Source organism: Pagrus major, chromosome 3 (genome assembly GCF_040436345.1).
Source record: "Pagrus major chromosome 3, Pma_NU_1.0".
In the NCBI taxonomy this organism is placed as follows: domain Eukaryota; kingdom Metazoa; phylum Chordata; class Actinopteri; order Spariformes; family Sparidae; genus Pagrus; species Pagrus major.
The window spans coordinates 6375747-6397075 of record NC_133217.1 but is presented as its reverse complement, the minus strand read 5'-3'; the positions used below and the strand labels follow the sequence as shown (position 1 = coordinate 6397075).

Genomic DNA, 21329 nt, shown 5'->3' with positions numbered 1-21329 from the left:
CAGTCATGAAAACAAAGAGAGTTTGTTTATTTAGTCAATGAAGATCTTTTTCTTCTGATTAAAATGTCTTCTCCCAAAACTACAGAGTGCTCCTTTAAGTAAGCTACATTTGACTGATAATAGCTTCTGCTTAGTCTAACTAAGATTTTGAGTGAAGGACTTTATTCACACTGCTGTACTGGTACTTAAAAGAAAGTTTCTTCCACCACTCAAGTTTAGAAAAAAGTCAAACAAAAGACTTTTCATTGGCAAAAAACAATGCAAAATGGGATTTAACCTTCAAAATAAAAGTATAAAAAAAACATTGCTGGCTAGGCTTCCGTTTAATAATAAAAAAAAGAGCAAAAAGACAACGACGTGTGTTCAGTCACACACTACAAAAATGTTATTTCTAGACTATAAACGTCTTTTTTACAGCTTAAATTCACGTTTTACCTCTTTTTGTTATAACCGGAAGTCAGTTCGGTATCTTCACAGCTTCCCAGCAGAAGATAAGAGAGTTTAAAAGTGACGGAGCGAGGCAGCAAATACACAACTTCAACTCATGCAAGCGTCTTTTTCCTGAAGAAATCTATTAACATACAACAGTTTCACTCATGTCTTGTGTATAAAATGTGTCTTACCTTGTAAAGAAACCCCAGCGTCCACGGAGCAGTGCGTGTGTGTGAGTGTGTGTGTGTGTGAGAGAGAGTGTGTGTGAGTGCTGCGACTCTCCTCTGGTGCCTGAAGTCGTCGGAAAAAGTGAGTCGTTGGCTGCAGCCTGTTACATGCGATCTGAATCACTCTTTACTAGCCAGGAGCGAGCAGAGCCAGGAGCGAGGATTTTCCGTCTGAGGCTGTGATGGAGCAATTAGGGAAAACTTTACCCCAGAGAAAGTGAAATACACTTGTAGTCTGGCTCTGAATGCCTCCTGATTTACAAGTGCAAACAGCAAACATACAAGCTGGAAACAGAAAGTTTCCTTGCAGAGTTTTCCCTCTAACTTATGCCTAATTAACAGTGAAAGTCAACATTGTTAATTCTTGGTAAAAGTCTTAATTTGCAGCTTTTTGTCCCTCTTTAAGACAAGAAGTCAGTGATCTGTGACTGGAGTAGGGGCTGTGATGTTCCTGGAATTTATGAGCCATTTTACAATGTCCTGAACAGGACCAGCAGGCTTGAATTTGACCTGTTTTTACACTCAAAATGTGCAAAACATCATTATATCATACCTGAGCACTGAAACAGTTTGTTTCCAGTTCAGATGTAACTATAAACATATTGTTCTGTTGTTTTAAGAACAAATACATAGTTTTTAAAATATAAATGTACTCAAACCTTCTGGGAGCTTATTTAATTCACACCATCTGTGTTTATTTGGTGAGTTTTTGAGTGGCCAGTGGAATCAATTTAGTGTATATTACACCCTGACACAAGCAACAAGGAATGGGAATTTGGCACAAACAGGCGAGGGTGTTGTAATTTTCAGGGTGGATTGGACGCGAGGCACCACAAACCACAAATCCTTAAAAATATGTAGTATCTCAGGACAAGATGTTAAAGATCAAAACTGTTTTTCCTTACAAGGGATCACTCTGCAATCCTGTCCTCACAGATTCTTTGGCTTTGGTCTACAGCTGCTGGTGGTGGTGGCAGCCAGATGTTGTTTTCAGGTCCTGTTAATGACTTTCAAACCATCTGGGGGACAAAGAGGAGAAGTTAGGGTAAGCAATCTCATTCCGATGAAGAAACCCCATGTTTTTGACTCAACAGTGAAATAATCAGGAGGAAGAGCCAGAAAAGAGTCTCATATACAGTGCAGTCTGAGGAAATACCGACTGCAACACATCAGAACACAAAGAAAACAAGCTCCACCACAGCAGCTCAGTGACAACGAAATCTTAAAAACAACCACAAGTTGTTGAGTCATAACGATCCAGAATATGAGCTGGTCATGCCTGATGCCCAAACTGCAGCATTTTTACAATGCAAAATGGCGCTAGTATCCCAACTGACTTCAAAGTGTCACTCTACCCGCTGTTCTCGGACTGTGAAAATGAAAAATTAAGTATGGATCCTACATATTTAATAGGAGTTTTATATCATAATCATTGATAAAAGGTGAAAACATGTCAGAATTTGCCACCTGTTGAATTCATAATTAGAACAAATGGGGGACAGCATTAGTGCAAATGCTGCTAACAGTAGCTACCATTAGCTCAGGTCGCAATGGAGCTAGTGGTAACTTCAGTAGATATCTTTTTCAACATGATACTTCACATTTTGCTGAGAATTTTAGTAAATATTTGAATGCTTCTACCTAAAATTCTTACATATTGCATCTTTTAGATATATTTTTTTTCTCTAGAATCATCTGGTGGGCCGATTTAAACCTTATGGCAGGTCAACTTCGTCCCACAGGCCCAACTTTGAGCAGCCCTGCTCTAAAGAGTCTGAAAAGAAACTTAAGAGGTGAATGTATTATTTGGCAAACTATACTTTGGGCCCACGGCACTGTTTTGCTGTGAAACTCTTTGAAGACTTTTTCCATTGGCATGAGGGTGATTAGTTGGGTGAATTTTTGGGTGAACTGGGTCCTTTAAAGAGGCACTATGTAGTTTTAGAGAAGAAATTAAAACTCAGAATTTTAATATTTACAATACTAATGAGGTAATAATACAAACTCACACTCTTCAATTACTACCTTTATCGTCAAAAATATAAAAAATAGCTAATAATACAAACTCAGAATATTTATCTTTTCCATAAACAAGCTGCTCTCAGAGGAAAATAACCCCAGAACACTGTTTGAAGCTGGAAAGGTGGCAGGGTCCGCCACATATAAACAAAGTAAATCAGAATGAAATTGCGTTGTCCTTTAAGGTCAGTTTATTTATTCAAAAAAAGAGAAGTTTGTTTGTTTGTTTATTGTTTAGTCAATGAAGATCTTTCTCTTCCCAAAACTACATAATGCACCTTTAAGAGAAATCAATTAAAACAGAGATAATGGTTTCTGCGGTCTTAATAATCCTACAGTGACATCTAGTGGTGAACACTGAGAATCGCTGCTTTATTGATTTCCCACCCTCCATCATTAAAACACTGAAACGTTATCCTCTTGTTTACACTCTCAGCGTGACATTTGATATTGTTATTGACGAACATGCGCGTTGAATTAAAATAAACCTGTGCGCTACTAAATATAATCACATTTCTGGTTTTCGTGTTGAATTCCTTCACAGTCTCGGGGTGTGTGGAGCTCCGGAGCAGAGCGCTGCTCAGCCCCGGGTCATGTCAGCGAGGAGGGCGGGGATCACCGCGGAGCTCCTCCCCCCTCCAGGCTGCCGTCACCGGGGCTGCTGGACCGGAGCAACTCGGCACCAACAACCGACAAGCCGCCGGCTGCTCCTCCGTGCTGAGTGAAGACTCGGTGCAGCCAGGAGCCTCCCCGCCGCCTCTGCCCGTCATTTCTCACGGTTGTCGACATGGCCTCCGACGGCATGGACGAGCGATCTCCGCTGCTGTCGGGCCCCAACTCCGAGAACGTGACCCCCACCGCTCCCCCGTACCTGCAGGATTCAAGTCCCCGAGGTAAACACACGACATGAACGCGGCCAGCCTGCCTGCCTGCCTGCCTGCATGCTGAATCATTTTGGGGCGTATCGTGTTTGTGCGTAAATAAAACTGCAGCGAGGCAATGCAAGGCAAGGCAAAGCAAGGGCAGTGAGGGAAAGGTGGAGCCTCCACTGTGAGAACTGGAGCAGTGGGTTAGAGACGAGAGGGGCCTACAATAACAGCCAGCTCTTGTTTTTACTGCAGAAATGCTTACATCACGACTCACTGACGGCCTGTAATGTTTTGGGTCCTCACAAAAAAAAAAGGATGATAGCTAGGAGTCGTGATGTGGCACAGTGAGGCCTCAGTGGATGTGTAGTGTTGTTGAAGAGATGACCCACTGCAGATGAAGGCAGCCTAGCCTTTTGTCCCAGCTGCCAGTCGACAGAAATTGCCCAGATGTGTCCGAGCCACAATCAATGTCAAGTCACATCAGGCTCATTTGCATCAGAATGGGACCATAAACAACAAATATCCTGAATCTTGAATCTGTTATTTCATGCGTTGCATCTTTAATACGGTGCTAAAACATGTGCGTTTACAGGCAGAAAACTGACACACTGTCCACATTTTGCTTAGTAAACACTTGAATGTAGGTTACAGCACCTTAATGCATGCAGGGACTGAATGACCCAGGCAATTACAGCTCATAAATCCTCTCTGTCGAGGAGCTGCTGACAGGAAGGACCGGCCTTTGAGATGAATTTAGTCTGATCCAGTTCTGAATTCTGTTTGATAGTATTTCTTTCATCCAGATCAGACTCTCACCTCAAATGTTTTGAAAGCTGACGTAAATTCATCTTCAGACACAGTGAACAAAGTCTCCCCTGACTGCTGTAGTATGTTTCACTGGTTGTTCTCCTGCACATGAGGATGAATGGACTCATTGAACGTGTAATACTCTTTTCCGAGCATTTCAGGCCAAACAGCTAATATCAAAACGAACATTTTGTTGTTCTGGAGCCGTCTAATACTGCACAATTCATATTTTCCCCCACCGGATTATTCATAAAGACTTTAACTCTGCGGTCTGTCTGGTTTTCACAGCACTGACTGAGCAAAATCCTAAAATGAATGTCAGAATATTTCATGGCCCAGTTTCTCCTCTCCCCCCTCCCTCCCTGCAGTCTGGATTACAGCTAATTCTGCTTTCTTTGGGTTTGTTGGTTCCTCAATCAGCCAATTTGTAAGATGGATTAATTTGAGTCAGACGCCCAAACTGTGGTGTTTTCTTAAAATGCAATAACTGTGATAAAGCTCTGACTCATAATCAGCTGAGTAAAAGATGTATTTTGTGAAAGTGACCCAAATCTCTGCAGCGTTGACTCAATAATCTGACACAGAAGAAGCATTAACAGGTGGAGATCTGCTGTATTTTCAGCATATCAGCATGATGATGGTGGTGGTGATGGTGATGATGGTGGTGGTGGTGATGGTGGTGGTGATGGTGGTGGTGATGGTGGTGGTGATGGTGAGGGGCGGAGACCAATGACCTTGGCTGCATCTGAATGGTCAGATTGCTCACTGTGCATCATTTCGTTGCCACCTGCTCGATTTTTTTTATTTTATTGCAGAACAAATTGCAACAAAAGCCTGTGACTGTGCTGTAATCTTGGCAGTGATTAATGAATTATTCAGTTTTACGTCTGTTCAGGAACTGACTGACAAAGAAAAAGCTGTTAAAATCCCTTTTCATCAGTAAATTTAGCAGTTTTCCAGGGTGACTACGGAGGATTAGATTTTCTTATTGTCAACAAATCCAATGAAAAGACAAGTAAAGTCCGTCTATTCCTCTTCCTCTGTACCACAAAACTCAATTGTTGTCCGAAAACTATTAAAAACACAGCAGTGTGAGCCACACTGTCGCACTGGTAGACATGTGAATGAATGAATAAGAAATATATTCATATCATGTAAGATAACGTAAGTCACAATCATAATGAATACTATAATAAATTAAGGAGAAGTTCACCCAAAAGTCCTCACCCTCATGTCAAAGAAAAGTCAGTTTTGTAGTCCACAAAACATTTCTGGGGCTTTACAGCAAAATAGCGTTGACACATTCTCCTAAACAGCTCAAGTACATGGGGAATAGTTTCAAAACAACTGGAAGAAAACATGAAATGGCTCCATACAGCTTCATCTGGCGTTATCCAAGTTTCTGGAATAGAAAAGGAGATCCCAATTAATTTCAAAAGATGTTATTTACACTCTTTTTCAACCCGAAATCTTCACTGTAGCTAAAGCGTTAGCAATTCATTTTGGGATCTCAGGTTTCCTGAAACTTTGATTACGCCGGATGAGCTGTATGGAGCCATTTTATGTTTTCTTTCAGTTGTTTTCTTTCGTCCCCGTCTACTTCAGCTGTTTAGGAGAACGCTGCAGTGCTCTTTTTGCTGTGAAGCTCCAGAAATGTCTTGTAGACGACAAAACTTCACCTGACTTTCCATCTGCGTGTGAGTGAGTAGATAGTGACTGAATGTTCATTTTTGGTTGAACTTACTCTTTAAGAACTAACACTAAAGAGTAGAAGAAAGCTCATTGTTTAGTATTGGAATAAAGGGCCTTCACAGTGTTTTATTGTAATAGTTCAAGTCACTCAGCCTTGTAATGAGGAATGTTCCTTGATTACAGTCAACATGGGCGCTGTTGTTTGTGTCGGTGGTACCTCTGTGCTCTTATATCACATTGTACATGAAAATACTGATATAACTGATAAAAATGTGTCTTTTTACTATATTAACAATATCACAAGTTTCATTTTATGACATTTGTCTACGTCATGGTTACATACAGCAGAAACACTCATGGCTGAAGGTGCAGTGGTGGCTGGCTCCGCTGCGGGGGAGATGCCTCCAAAAAAAGAAACAACTTCAGTCGCGTGAAAACCTTCTGAGAGAAAAGAGGAGAGGCACTCCATCAAACAAAGCCGTGTACACCATCAAAGTGGTGTAGTAACTGAATGTAACCACGAGACAAGACATGCTCGAGTGCTTTATGGTGATTGATCAGAGCAAAAGGCAGCCAAATGCCAAGCCAAATTAATTACTCTGATGGTCATCATCTAGAGCCGCAACAATTAATCAATGAAATAAATTTTTGATTAATCAGTTTGAGCAATTTTATTTTTAAGAATGAAAACAGTCCAAATTCTCTGCTTCAATTCATATTTTCTGGTTTCTTTACTCTTCTATGACAGTAAACTGAATATCTTTGGGTTGTGGACATAAGAAGACATTTGAGAACACTTGAGTATTTTATAGAACAAACAACTAATTGATTAATTGAGAAAATAACCGACATTTGATTGATCGAGAATGAAAATAAGCGTTAGTTGCCTCCCTACATCTGCCCATATAATCATCATTTATACCATCATGACTACCGTTATTGCTGCAATATATATTATTTCAAGGCCGCACCGCTCACTAAATGTGTATTCATCTGCAGCTAAAAATAGTCCGCAACAAATTCTCTATTACCTCCTGTTTGAGTAACGTTGTCTAGAAACTACAGTGCCCGACTGTCTTTTTACAACATGAACTTCAAATGTATGGCCAGTTTGTAGTGATTCAATTCCAACTAATGAGTCGAAGGCAGAAAGTACTGAGATGGGCCAATTCATTGTTGGTTTTTACAATAAGATGAGTGTAGATCAACACCAGCCGTATCCTTTAACCTCTAAGTGATCTAGATTTCATTCAACATGGATGACAGGAAACATCCCTGAGCAGTTTGTGTCTGTATACCAGCCTCTCACTTCTTCCCCACAAATCCCACAATCCCCCATCCTGCGATGTCTCTGGCCAGGCAGGACGTGTCGGTGGCTGCACTGTATGTTTATGGTGCTGCTGGTGGTTGTAGTAGAGCGTCTTCTCGTCTTACATCTGGCTCCGAGGTCAGTGACAGTGAAAACCTATAGCTGCCATATGGCGTCTCAGGCATGCATTAGGACGGCTTCAGTGCAGCAGAGAGAGGAGCGAGTACAGACAGGCGTCTGCTGATACTGAACAGAGAAGCGCTGACTGTGCTTGAGTTTAAGGATTTATTTCATACGGTTATATAAAAATTTCAGGTTTAAGAAGTGAGACCACTCAGTCTCACATTTTGGATTAATTCAGCTCAGCATTGTGTGTAATAAACCTGCTCACAGTAGGAGTGTCGTGTCTTTGGCGTGCTTTGCTTGTATTTACAGCCCTGGTTGCTCAGTTGCAGACGGGTTGTCCCATCTGTCCCCGTGGTGTCGACCGTTCGAGTGTCACTGAATCTCAGAGCCAAGCTCGTTTACCTGTTAACTCGTCCAATTATCTCATTCAGAGCGAGATGAGAAGGAGATTGGTCATTTGTCAGATCAGATGCCTCCTTTGTGGTTGGTCTGCAGACTTAACAAAGGCTTCATAACGTATCACAATAGACTGCGATACACTGTGTCACCATGTTGATCGTTTGTCTATAATGATTCTTTCCATTGATTCGTCAGATTAATTGATATGAAAATAATAGTTAGTTACAGCACTAAAATGAACAGTACAACAACCTGAGATATTTAGTTTCCTATCATAGAAGGCTCTTCACATTAGACAAACTGATTTTAGTGTATTTTGGGGCATTTTTGCGTGAAATGTGATTAAATGTTTGTCAGAATTGTCTCCTGAGCTGAGCAGTAAATCCCTCTTTAGCTTACAAATATGAAGAATGCTGGTAGTTATTATAACTGCAGACACATTTAATAAGATTTTGCTTCTAAATTAAATCAAATTAGTAGAAGTGTTTTATTTGATGGAATTTTTTTAATAGAAAAGCTTTTTGCATTGTTATAGTTCAGCGTTCTTACATTTTCTTTTAGATTAAACTATTACAAAACAAAGACTAAATTCATTTAAGGCTAAATAAGGTGGATTACTGGAGATGTAAGCCTGTTGCCATAGTATTCACACAGGTTCGTAAGGTATGCAGGAGTACTACAGTAGTAGTAAAGGTAGCGACTGGTGCAAACCTATGGATTAAGTGTATTAACACCCTGAAAAACACATGGAATGTAGACTAATAACTTGAGGTTAATGTGGGATTAAACAGTGCAGAGTTCAGTAGAAGCGGAGTTAGTCCACAGTAGTTCTTTCAGACATTACGAGAAAATCTTTAAGTCTTTGATCATGTTCATTACTCCTGTTTATGGACTATAAAACACTAATCAGTTTTCTTCGTTTCTCAATCCATATCGTTAGGCGCTTGTTAGCCACGTTAGCAGAAACATTTTAATCAAAGTGCTCATCGAACAAGTCTAAAATCCACAATTGTCACATGCGTCTTTCAAGTCAAACAGCTTGATAGTAGAAGACATGAAGTGTATATCTTGTCCATAGCTCAGATGCTACATAATAACATATTGATATGTGCTCAAAATGCTCAAACATCAGAAGACTTACTCATATGTGACATGTTAATTTTGCAGCTCGGCAGTGAGTGGATTTTACTGTCACTGTGGTGTCTACAAGGCTCCATTGTTTCTTTCTTAAACACACAAGTGTTCGACAAAGAGAGGAGAGTCACATGTTGAGCAATCAGAGCCGTACACGAGCTGTCATGAGTTTGCATACAGCATGTGTATGTTTCTAGGCTGCCGAGGATCTACTATACACTGTGTCGTAATAGTTACCAAGGGAGTCATTGAATAACATTTGTATGTCATATACTTTTTTAAGACAAGTTAGACTTGATAACTATTGAGACTGGTAATAATTGTAAGTCATGCTCCACAGCAGCTCTCTTCTGTAACTATTATTTTTTTTGCGATGTATCAAATGTTTGTTTTTGTGATCAATTTCATTATCCGTTAACATGCTGATTATTTTCTAGCTCAGTGTTTTTCAGTCCTGGCTCTTGACCTGCTCTGACATACCTGAATCAAATGTTCAGCTCGTCATCAAGCTCTGCTGAAGCCTGATAACGACCCATTCATCTGAATCAGGTGCATGCAGGGCAGGGGGCCCCCAGGTCCAGAATGAAAAAACACTGTCTTAATTGATGCATTGTGATATTTACAATCAGAAAATAAGTCACAATTTTGCAGATCTGAAAGTGACATATTGGATTATATTTTGTCTCATTCTCACATTTTAAAAGCTACAATCTGACTCCAAAAAACAGTGCAAAGACAGTATATTGACCCTTTAATTTTACTTCATCAGCTTTGATGATTTTTGTAAATGTATGCTTATTCTGAAATTGATGCCAGTGACACATTTCAAACAAGTTGGTACAGGCTCAACAAAAGACTGACAAAAACACCTGACTGGAACATTCCACAGGTAAACGGGTTACTGTGATAACGTCTGTGTACAAAACACAACTCTCCTTCTCTCACTGGACACAAACATCCAGGTTTTATCATGAAGTCTCATAGTTGCATGCGATTAACAGCTGGCCGTGTGTTGTGTGCTTTACCCTCCTCTTCTCAAAGCCGAACTACCTCCTCCTTACACAGCCATCGCCAGCCCCGACGCCGGCGGTGTGCCTGTCATCAACTGCCGTGTATGCCAGTCGCTCATCAACCTGGATGGAAAGCTGCATCAGCACGTGGTGAAGTGCACAGTCTGCAATGAAGCCACAGTAAGTGAAGGCTGGGATGAATAACTGATGGTGGTGACATCACAGAGTTGTGAGAGACATTTAGTGTTTGTGTTTAATTTGAGCTGCTCTCCTCTCCTCTTTTAAACAGTCAATCACATCACAGCTGCAGCTTTGTGCTCACATCTGTATTACTCTCCAGTATCATTGTTTGTGACAAAACCTGTTGTTTGTCAGCGATCAAGAGAGAAGACATTAGCTTTGGATGGCATTTATTGACTGTTTCTCAGCTTTAGATCTATTGGACAGTCCAGTGAAAAGTGCTCCAGATGACTTAAATGTATCTTCTGTGTCTCAGAGTGACTGAAAGCTTGATGGAGCTGTCAGTGGAGGCAGCAGTGAGAATGAATGACTGTCATCACAAACAATCAGATGGGAAATGCCATTTCCACTGGCTGATATCTGTGGTTCTTATGCATCATCAGACCGATAATTGGATCCGGTCTAACAGAATATCATCATAAAGTGTTTCTATTTCTTGAAATGCACAGTATGAAACAAAAAGAAAGAAAGTATGGGAAATACTTTAGTTTCTAGACTATTCTCCATATTCTGTTTTATAGAATATTAAAAAATTGAGAATTTCTAAAAGTGAATTGATCGAACAAGCAGAGAGGTTTTCATGGTGTTGGGAGCTGGGAGCCAGCGCAGCCAAAATATTAACTACTGTGTGACAGAAAGAGGCCAGAGCGCCAGAGCTATTGTTGAAAGCAAGACAAGAAGTATAGCTTGTGACCGAATGCAGCTCCTACGCAGAGCTGCTTCTGCACCTGTAGGCCACAGCCTGGAAATCAGCTCTTCACCAAGTGCCTTTATAACTGTGCCAATTTAGGACATCATCGCCCAAATTATGTGTGAAAAACTGTGGCAATGTCTTTGAATTGCATTCATAAATTCACCCAAAATTGAAAATTCAGCGATTATCTACTCACCCTCATGCTGATGGAAAGTTTCATAGTTAACAAAACATTTCTGGAGCTTTACAACAAAAGAGCGTTGTAGCATTCTCCTCAACAACTGGACTAGATGGAGACTTGGATCTCGGGTCTTCTGGAGACTTGGATTACGTCTGACGAGCCCTATGGAGCCATTATATGTTTTTTTGAGGTCGTTTTTTAGGTGTTACAACAAGTCCTCATCTACTTCAGTTGTTCAGGAGAATGCTGCCACTCTGTTTTGCTGTGAAGCTCCAGAAATGTAACGTGGACTACGAAACATCACCCAGCAATGACTGAATTTGAGTTCTGCAGTGAAATCAGTAATTATCAGACTTCTAAACCAAGAAAAGGGAACTGTACCTTTATGGCTGCTTTCACGGTCCTTTCCATGGAGACAGTAAATAAACGAGGCTGCACAGAAGCAAATTATTAGACTTTTTTCAATTCATTTTTGTTTGGTATTTATAAAAGAGACAAAAATTATGTGGAGCAGTTAGTTTTCTTCCTCTTTCATAGAGATATTTGACAGTAGAACATCGTCCACCTTTCTGCGACACAGTGGATGAAGCTTTTTTCTGAGGGCTGGCTTGACATCCCAAATATAAAGTCTGACTGGCTCAGGATTGAAAACGGGGAAACAAACCTAGATGCAAACTTTGTATACTTTTATGTTGAGTCTGGAAAAGTGTGGATAAGTGGATTTTGCAATGGAAAATGTGTAGGAACCCTGCATCCATCAGGCTTCATTAATCAACTTCCATGAGTAAATTAAACATTAAACACATGTAACTATGACATTATGTGGGCCTTTGAAGCTGATGGGTGAAGTAATGTGCATTTCATAGATTAAAGGCAAAGCTATTGATTTTGCACAGCACTTTTTCCACCCTGTTAGGTCTGAAAGGCTCTGCTGTGTTCCTTATACAGTATCTTAAATCGACTGTTCTCCTCTTTTATGTGTTTGTTTTTGCGTTGTGTATTAAACTTAGTGCATTATTCAATGCGTTAATTCCGATGTGTTGCCTTCCAGCCCATCAAGAACCCCCCAACAGGGAAGAAATATGTGAGGTGTCCCTGTAACTGCCTGCTCATCTGTAAAGACACGTCCAGGAGGATAGGATGTCCTCGACCGAACTGGTAGGTTCAGCACGTTTTTTCCTCTTGTTTCACATTTGTTGTATGTGTACTTCTTTTTAATAAAGCTCAGAGTAAATGATGGAACAGAGAAAGTCAGCTTTTATAAGACAAACCAAGGTTACACTCATAAGCTCGTCCTCCTCTTTGTTCCTCCGACAGCAGACGCATCATCAACCTGAGCCCGGTGATGGTAATCCCAGAGGAGCAACCCGCCCAGCCGGCGCTGCCCATCCAACCAGAGGGCATGAGGGTGGTCTGCGGTCACTGTGGCAACACCTTCCTAGTACGTACACCCACCAAGATAACCGATCTAACCAATCACAGAGGTGCTCATGCAGAATTGTGTTGCTGTGCTGTTGTTGGTACGTGCATATTAATAATCTTGAGAGCCGAACCACAGCCTGTTCTTTCATATTTGGTGACGGGAGTAGGGAGTAGCTTGTTGTACTGTATATCAAGTCTTTTTGCAGGTTATTGACATATTTCTCCTGTTGATCTTTTACCTTTTGTTGAAACGAAAATCTCCATCCAGTTGCAGATTGTCACAGATGTTTTTCAAGCAGCTGGCATGCATTTGCTGCACGTTTCCTTCTCTCATCTGGCTCGTAAAGAATCCCACCTGATTACAGCGTGGTAGCAGCCTGTTTCAGATTATTCCCATCTTCAATGTAAATTGTCTTCCTGCACCTTGTGTTGAGGATACTGTCGATATATTTTTTGACAAACGACATGGAGGTTTAAACACCTTTTTACTACTATTATCATACTGCATATTAATATATTGAACTGCCATGTGTCTCACTGAAGAAAAAAGAGGCAGAACCTGAGCTGCTGAGTCAGTACGACACCGACTCGCATGTCAAAATCAGCGGTATTGTCCTCTTAATGTGTGCACATTGTTGCTTGCGGCGTCTGTAGGGCAGTGAGGACGCCAGGTCATCCCAGCCAATGTCTGGCCTCCCCAGTGATGGCTCTCCCCCAGCACAACAACAGGTTGAGAACGCTGGTCATACTGGTGGACATATTAACAACAGCCTAACCTGCTCCACTTCAATCTGCGGCCTTATTTACACTGGTGATAATATGATTTTGTACACATCTGGCTTTGAAGAGTATGGAGACCCAAAAGTCCCATAAAGTAATATCTCATGCAAGCAAGTTATTATCCTGTGTCAGTGGCATTTGTTTCATCTCTTAAATCTCTTAAAATAAAAGCATCAAATATCTAAAAGTACTTTTAAATACTGGTCATAGTATCCGCTTTTCTTAATGAGACAGTTCACCACAAAATTACAAATACAGTTACTCGAGGTAATCCTCATTGTGAGCAGGGAACTATTTTCTTTCCTTGTCACCACACAGAAGGAAGCGTGCATGTACTCATGGACGAGAGGCTAGCCAGAGCTCAGCCGAGGGGGACGCCAAGTTAACATCCCGCACTGTCGTGAGCACGAGCGTTTCATCATCATGAGTAGACGCACGCTTCCTTCTGCACTTTGATACAGAAGGAAAATAGTTCCTGCATGAAACTGCTCACAACAATGTCTGCTGATCATCTTGAGTAACTGGGTCATGATTTCTGGAATGAGACATTGCTGTTGAGTTTTTCAAAATTTATTTTTGGCACCTTGGGCTACACAAGCCGAGTGCCATCGAGGCAACTAGATGAATGAATAGTACTGCATGTAAGAGGAAATATGTATTTATGGTTTTGGGGTGAACAGTCCTTTAAAAGATCCTCTAAAGTTTTACAATATACCTTTTCATATTAGTACAGACAGCCATATACTGTAACATCACCTTTTTGTTATATGCTATTATGACTAACAGCCCATAATCGTTACTTATCTGTCTAAATCATTAATTTATATGTAATGGATGTATGTAATTAATATTGTACTCATATAAGCATGCAGTGATATTACAGTATACGGTTGTGTTTTAGTTATAGCTATAGCTTTAGTTCCAGCTGTGAGAACAGTATGATCAGTATTTAAAGATGAGATGAAACAAAGGTCACTGATACAAGTAATTAATTAAAGCGCATGAGATAAAAAAAAAATCACCATACGGGACTTTAGTGGCTCTGTAGAAGAGGACTTTAATGAAAGAGGTGAATTTGATGCTGAACTGTACAAAATTGGCTTTAATCCAGATGTTTTGGCCTGAAGTTGCTCTGGAAACGGCTTCTATTGAATATTTCCTTCCTCCTCTGAAGCCAGATGTCAGATGCCACATATTAAACTTGTGTATATAAGACTTGATAAGAAATTATGCTGATCTGTGATGGGATATTATCATAACTCTGCTTTTTTTTAACACCAGAACCCCAACTAATACATCCTGAGAATGATTTTAGGTGCTAATAGACAACCTTTTGATATTTTCTCCAAAATAGAAATAATAAATAGATTTACATGCTGCAATCCGTCATAACTGATCATGTGAAATCATTCCCAGTTGGTTTTGTGTTGATTGTGCTAACGGTACAGTTGGATTATGTGAAGAGAGAGTTGTTACTGTGTGTTAACAGTGATTCTTCTTCTGTCTCCTCACAGTGGATGGAGCTTCGGTTTAACACGCTAGCCAAGTGTCCCCACTGCAAAAAAATGTGAGTCCATAAAACTTTCACTGAAACCCCAAAGGTCACAGTGAAACACTAACACACATTTCACAGTGTGTTAGTGTTTCATGGTGGTCAATTACAGTTCACAGTTTAATGTGTGTTGTGAAATGTAAGTCTTACCTGTGGTTTATTTTCTGTTGCATTAGGATTATATTTTCAGTCTTTAGATGGACAAAATTAAGTCTAAGCATTTTTTTCACATACTATAATTTTGTACAAAAGAAATCTTAATCATCATATCTGTGTGTTATTGAGTATTAGCTTTTGTTTTGACTTCCTGGATGATGTCTTTCTTACTGTTGCAGGCAGCCATTTGTTTTCATGTCATTTCTGCATGAAAACCATTTTGCAGTCTCTTAAAACTTAATTTATATGTAAAGCTAAAGATGCTGAATCACTCTGGTTTGGTATTTCTTGGCTTGAATACACTACAGCCCTGGCCTGGGGACACTGGGTGGGTTTAAGTCAGAAACTAGAAACATTCTCATGTGATGTCACTCCAGCTCTCTGAAAGGACTTGTTTGAATCTTAACGATGAACTTAGCCCAACATTTCCAGGTTTAAAGCCTTTATCTTAATCTTACTGGAGCGTCATGTAAAGCAATCATTGACGTCCCACTTCTGCTTTGTCACCTATCAGCCATGACCAGTAGGTTTATGGTTTGGTTTGATACAGCTCGTCAGAGATGTAAATACTTTCTCCGGCTTTCGTTGCCGGAGAAGTTTTGAAGGGCTCACTCTCTGGATAAATTCAGTGCAGTCAGACACAGAGCTTTAGAGGTCTGGACTTTGTAGTTCTTGGAAGGAGGAGGGGAGGAGGTAACGGAGGCTAATCTAGACGTGTGACAGGATTTAGAGCCTGGCCTCAATACATGTAATGGTAACGAGGTGGGAGGGTCACCAGGTTGAGAGGTGGAGGGAGGGCATCGAAAGCTATGTTTGAAGGTGATGATGTGAGCAGGGAGTGATGCTGAGACAAGCTGCAGACAAAACATGTTGTCTTTGCCTCTATCTCTGTCTCCATCTTTGTTTCTGTCTCTGATCTATGTCTCTAGTCACAGTGAAGTAATTTGTGTTCCCTGCCCATATTATCTAAAAACAAGAATTTTTAAAACTTTGTTCAATTGGTTTTGTGAGAGCATACAGTTGTATTATGATATCATTTAAAACCCTTAAAATGTAAAAAGGTTTATGACAAAAATACACTGTAAAAAGTGACAATTGACAGATTGCGTTGCCCCTAAACGGCTTGCAAAGACAAATAAAAATTCAACAAAGGAAAAAAGAAAAATGGCATCAGTCAGTAAAAAGTAAATCTATGTGTCATAGACACACAGCAGCATATCAATATTGATATCCCTCCAAACAAGTGGTGGGAAGTAACTAAGTTCATTGACTGATTGATTGCTCTCTGGCTCTTTCTTTCTCAAAAAAAGTAACAGAAGTGTTGGAACAGAAGTCAGAACAGTGGCAGTCGGGGCAACAGTCATGTGATGGGTTTACCTTGAAAGGAACTGAAACCTTTTCAGAGGAAAAACAACACATGTCAAGTCTTGTATTGTTCCCAGTCGGACTGATAACTCTTGTATTGCATGTGACATCTCTGGCCACGTAAATCTTTAAACACATCACTTGAGAACAAGGCTTCCTCCATGTATAGTCACAGGTCAAATGAATGAGATGGTCAGGTGGTACACATGTAAAGGAGGAGGAGATTGTTTTAAGAAAGAGTAAGAGAAGGTAAGAAATCAGGTGATCGGGCCCCTCTAAGCCATCTGAATACCAGTGATTCCTGAAGAATGCTTGAGTCCCGTCACATGAGAGGCATGTGAGAGCAGAGAGGAGGAGGAAAGTAAGACTGATGCCAGTCTGGTGCTTCAGGGCAGTTGACTTTTCATGTGTTTGTTGAGGTTGTTGGAGGCTGCGCATCATGTGACCGGCCTGCGGCGCTTTCATGTGTAACTTTAAAAGAGGAAGAGAGAGATTTTTGGCTCACAGGATTGTTCTGCACTGGGAAGAAAGGGTGGGACGGAGAAAGTACGGGGCACATCATCACGCAAACCCTTTCAACCATATCAGAAAATGTGTCTGAACATATTCTCAAAGATGATATTTGTGTTAGGGCTGTTGAAAAAAGAAAAAATATCTCAAATGTATTTGGTATGTCTTCCTGTTCTGAAACCCTCTAACAGTCTCTCTTTGTCTTTTTTCTGTTGTTTGCTTTTCGATCTCTTTCTGCAGATCCTCTGTTGGCAGTGCGCTCCCCAGGAGGCGCTGTTGTGCTTATATAACCATAGGAATGATCTGCATTTTCATTGGAGTGGGTTTAACAGTAAGTACTGTCTCTGTGTTGTTTGTACTTGAGAACACAAGTAAATGTTTTCAAAGCAAAAGTCACAAAGCACATGACACAGGTTTTGCAGGGATTTGGTCAAAAAAACCATCGATTGTATAAAATAGTGGACAACCATTCCAGGTCTGAAAAGTGAAGCGAATGTGGAAATGCCTTAAACCTGCTTTCTTCCTATTGGTCAGCATTATTACTTTAGTAAACAGTTCCTTCATGAGTTTATAGTCTCAGCCGCAAGTTTCAAATCTTCATCAATACAGCGTGATGTTCATTTTGTAAATGGTGGTCCAATTTAGAATAAAATAGATGATAAAGGGGTCATGTTAGAGGTGCAGCAATGCGTATCCTCTTTTGACTCCAAAGAACAACGTTGGCTACAGCCGTGATACCAAACTCCAGGCTTTAAAATGGTAGTCCACGAACTCTTTAAGTGATGTCACGGTGGGTTTACACTTGTAATTAACCAATGTGTTAGAGGATCAAAGTTAATACAGTTCATCCTGAGGGATACATGAATGTCTGTACAACATTTCACAGCAATCTCCTCTCCTTCAGTTGTTGGAATATATCACTCAAAAACACAAAAGTTAATGGTGATGAGAAATTAAAAGTAAGGTGTTGGACCAGCTGACTGGCAGACAATGAGATCTTCATTAGACACTGGTTAGCTGACCTGAGAAACTTTATGTTACGATGTGGAAACAGCAATTAAGAAATGTACACACTTTTTTCATTTTTTAAAAGAGATAAAGAGATAAAGGGACAACTCTTGTAGAGTGGTTTTCCACCATGAGTGCATAATCGTGCAGTAAATCAAATACACTCTGGCCCTTTAATCCACCGGACTGTTCAGTAAACAAAGACTGTATAAACAGTCACATATTGTTCAGTTTTTCATGCCATATAAAAGTCACTTCAGACTTTGTATAATCATATTACAGTCATAATCACTCATAATGATTTAAAGGGATCACAGTCCTTAATATTTAGATTCCTTGTAGCTGTGCTGATGTTTGTGATGACGTGGATCACTGACTCATTCCTGAGTCCTTACCACCGCAGTCTGAACATAAATGAAATGCAGTGAAATATAATAATCTAATCTTAATTTTTCCGCCTCTCTGCTTGACAAAAGTTTCTGAATGCATAAATAAAAATCTTTATGTCTTCTTATTAACAGGTTGGTACTCGGGGCTTTGCCAGTCGTTACAACGCCACCTACGTCTCCTGGGCATTCGCCTACCTGCTGGGCCTCATCTGTCTGATACGAGCTTGCTACTGGGGCGCTATCAAAGTCAGCTACCCGGAAAACAGCTTCGCCTAGAGCGGGCCTGGCATGGCACGGCCCGGCCCTGCACGGCTGGAAGAACAAACCACACTTTAAGTTTTTTCATCTTCAGATTTCAAACCGGTCATGTTCAGCGGAGTGGAACGTATGGACAGGAGTGTGTTTGAGAGGTGTACTGTATGTGTGAAGAGGTGTATGTTGAAGGTGTATCTTGTTGTGTTCGTCTGAAATGTTTTAGACTCGCTGAACAAAGCTGATGTACGTCGATCAGTCCTCCTACTCATCCACAAGGACTCAAATCCTGCCCAGGTTTTGCCAAAATACAAAATCAAGAACTTGAAAAAACTGTGATTTTTTTTTTCTTGATGAATGCCAAAATTAGCTGATTTAAAAATGATAGTTTAGCAAACTGGTTGGATTTGGTCTTTCTGGAGCAGTGTCTTGTTGTTTTTCAGCTGATACCCACTTGATTTCTTTTGTTACTGAGCAGACCAAAATGAGACAACCTCCTACGAACAGTTCGCCCATTGCACTACGATTATATGCAATTGTACGTGTTGTTTTGCTGCTAGTTTGACTCCAGTTACAGAAAAGCTGCATATCCATATTGTATTGTAACATTTACCTTGCCTGTGTATACTGACATAGTATTGCTATATGATTTTAACTCTCGAAATGATCAATTTTTAAAATAAATCCTCCTTAAAATACCCATGTGTGCCAACTTCGCAGCCCAGTATTAGTCGAGAAGAGCATCAGATCAACAGGAGCTTGTTTTTGTTTTTAAATCAAAGTGTTGATTTTTTTCTTGTGCCATGCAGCTTTTAACTCACTCCAGCAATAATCCTTTATTTTTTGAGTTGTTTTGTTCCTGTCGTACCTCCCTGTGTTCTACACTGTGCTTTTGTTGCCTTCTCACTGGTGGACTCAAGTTTGCATGTCGACTTGTTTCTGTTCCATCGCTGAGGTGGTGTTTGTTCTGTTTCAGAGAGGTAGCTGAAGCGTACGATGTTCCTGTCTTTGCTCCTTCTGCCTGTGAGTTAGAATGTAAACCCTCCTCCTCCTCCTCCTCCTCCTCCTCCCCAGTGCTTATATCCACTGCTCTCTGACCTCCAGTGAACTCTGTGCTAGCTAGCATCGCTATAGGCTAACTCAGCATCCTATCTCTTGACCTTAAACCAGTGGGCACAGTTCAAACTTCTGACCTTGTTTTGAATGTGATGATGATGTGATGATGATGATGATGATGATGACGATGAAGCAGAAAATAATGTTAAAAAAAAGTTTGTACATAGTTCAAATTCAGTACTTGGAAAACTGTAGTGAGAGGTGGAAGGAGAGGACGGCTCGTGGGTCTTTTTAAAAATGATAATTTATCAATAAAATGCAAAAACTGCCTGAATTGTTCTGTTTGTTTTTTGGCTGTGAAGTTTCAGACACATTTAAACATGCAAACAAGTAAAAAAAAACAATAAAAACAGGATGAAATTCATGCTATAAAATGATGTCTGATGTTCTACACATTCCTTCTTTCACATTTAAAAACCTACTTGGTTAGGAAGAGATAATGATTTGGTTTCACAAAATCATCTGAAAAATGAAGAAAAACATTTTCCGGGGTGTCGCGGCTTGAAAAGGTTGCTTTTAAATGCCTTTAAAAGCTCTGGGATCCCTTCAAAATGTCAAACATTTATCCTGGTGAAAGTCTAGTGAACAAAATGATGGCTTTATTATGAAATACATGCATCAGGCTTACTGTATGTATTTGATTTAATGGTTTATCCTTTAGAAGATGTTGTAATAATGTATCTACTTGGCTCCGTTTCTCATTATTATCAGATGGTGACAACATTTGCTGGAGCTGCAAAAGAGACCATATATACTGTTTTTTTAGACATAAAAATGACACATCCAGGAATAGGATATGAGCAAATATGAAAGTCAACTCTGTACTCACACACAGTTTTCATAAAAAGTTTTGTCCATGTTTCCAATTCTATTCTTACACAGACTGCTTCTCAGTCAGTCACAATATCTGCCTGAAAGTGTGTTTCAGTCAGTAGTTCCTGTGAAAAGCGACTTCCTCTGAGCCTTTTATACTTTTATACTATGTATATACACAGTAGATGGAAGTAGATGAAGGTGAGCATCACAAGCATCATTCTTAGCCATTATGGCACCACAATATTGAGCTCCCTGTAATATGTAGGAAAGGGTTCAGGTGAGGCCATACTGTGTGTATCAGTTAGTTTGGCCTCAATGTGTGCAGACTCCATGAAGGGTGAAGGACAGTCTGCTTCCTCTGTGTTCACACCACGCTGCCTTTGTTATATCAGCAGTAGTCTGAGGAGACACTCAAGAGTACGAATTTCTTCTGAACAGTGCTGTTGCTGTCCATGTGAAGATAATTTTAACAAAAGCTTAAAAAAACTAGTTTTTAATTATTTAAAAATGCAAATCAGATAATAAAATGAGTTTCCCATTAACTGCGATTCACATTCTTACTTCTGCTCTGCCACAAATAAAACCAGAGGAAACAATTAAGACGGGCATAATTAATTTATATTCAGATATTCTGCAGCAGAGTGTAAACTGAACACAGACTTGTAATCCTGTTTGTTGTAGTGGTGATGAAAGTCTTTTCATTTCTTTTCTTTTTGTTGCAGGCAGAATAATAACTTTCAGTGATGTAGATCATCAAAACAGATGACAACAGTTACCAATTAAACTGGTGCCCCTTCACCTTAATGAAAGAGTACAGTCTAGAC

General features: G+C 40.1%; 1 protein-coding gene across 3 annotated transcripts; it reads left to right on the top strand.

The window, feature by feature from the left end:
* Positions 1-3218: 3218 nt before the first annotated feature.
* Positions 3219-19963, top strand: pip4p2 (phosphatidylinositol-4,5-bisphosphate 4-phosphatase 2). Of its 3 annotated transcripts, XM_073462825.1 has the most exons (8): positions 3322-3571; positions 10056-10204; positions 12191-12297; positions 12457-12580; positions 13216-13290; positions 14856-14908; positions 17165-17255; positions 18454-19963. In XM_073462825.1, the coding sequence occupies exons 1-8, from the start codon at positions 3466-3468 to the stop codon at positions 18595-18597; spliced, it is 849 nt and encodes a 282-aa protein (XP_073318926.1). In that variant the 5' UTR covers positions 3322-3465; the 3' UTR covers positions 18598-19963. The 3 variants fall into 3 exon arrangements, with proteins under 3 accessions (XP_073318927.1, XP_073318928.1, XP_073318926.1); XM_073462826.1 differs by lacking the exon at positions 13216-13290 and having other exon boundaries at positions 3219-3571; XM_073462827.1 differs by lacking the exons at positions 14856-14908; positions 17165-17255; positions 18454-19963 and having other exon boundaries at positions 3318-3571; positions 13216-14010.
* Positions 19964-21329: the final 1366 nt, after the last annotated feature.

What these genes read in the sequence shown, in the direction of transcription:
- pip4p2 (XM_073462825.1), top strand. Translation starts at nt 3,466, where the DNA reads ATGGCCTCCGACGGCATGGACGAGCGATCTCCGCTGCTGTCGGGCCCC. An exon ending in ACTGTGGCAACACCTTCCTA is followed by an intron (nt 12,581 to 13,215) that starts GTACGTACACCC and finishes CGGCGTCTGTAG; the next exon opens with GGCAGTGAGGACGCCAGGTC. An exon ending in CTCCCCCAGCACAACAACAG is followed by an intron (nt 13,291 to 14,855) that starts GTTGAGAACGCT and finishes GTCTCCTCACAG; the next exon opens with TGGATGGAGCTTCGGTTTAA.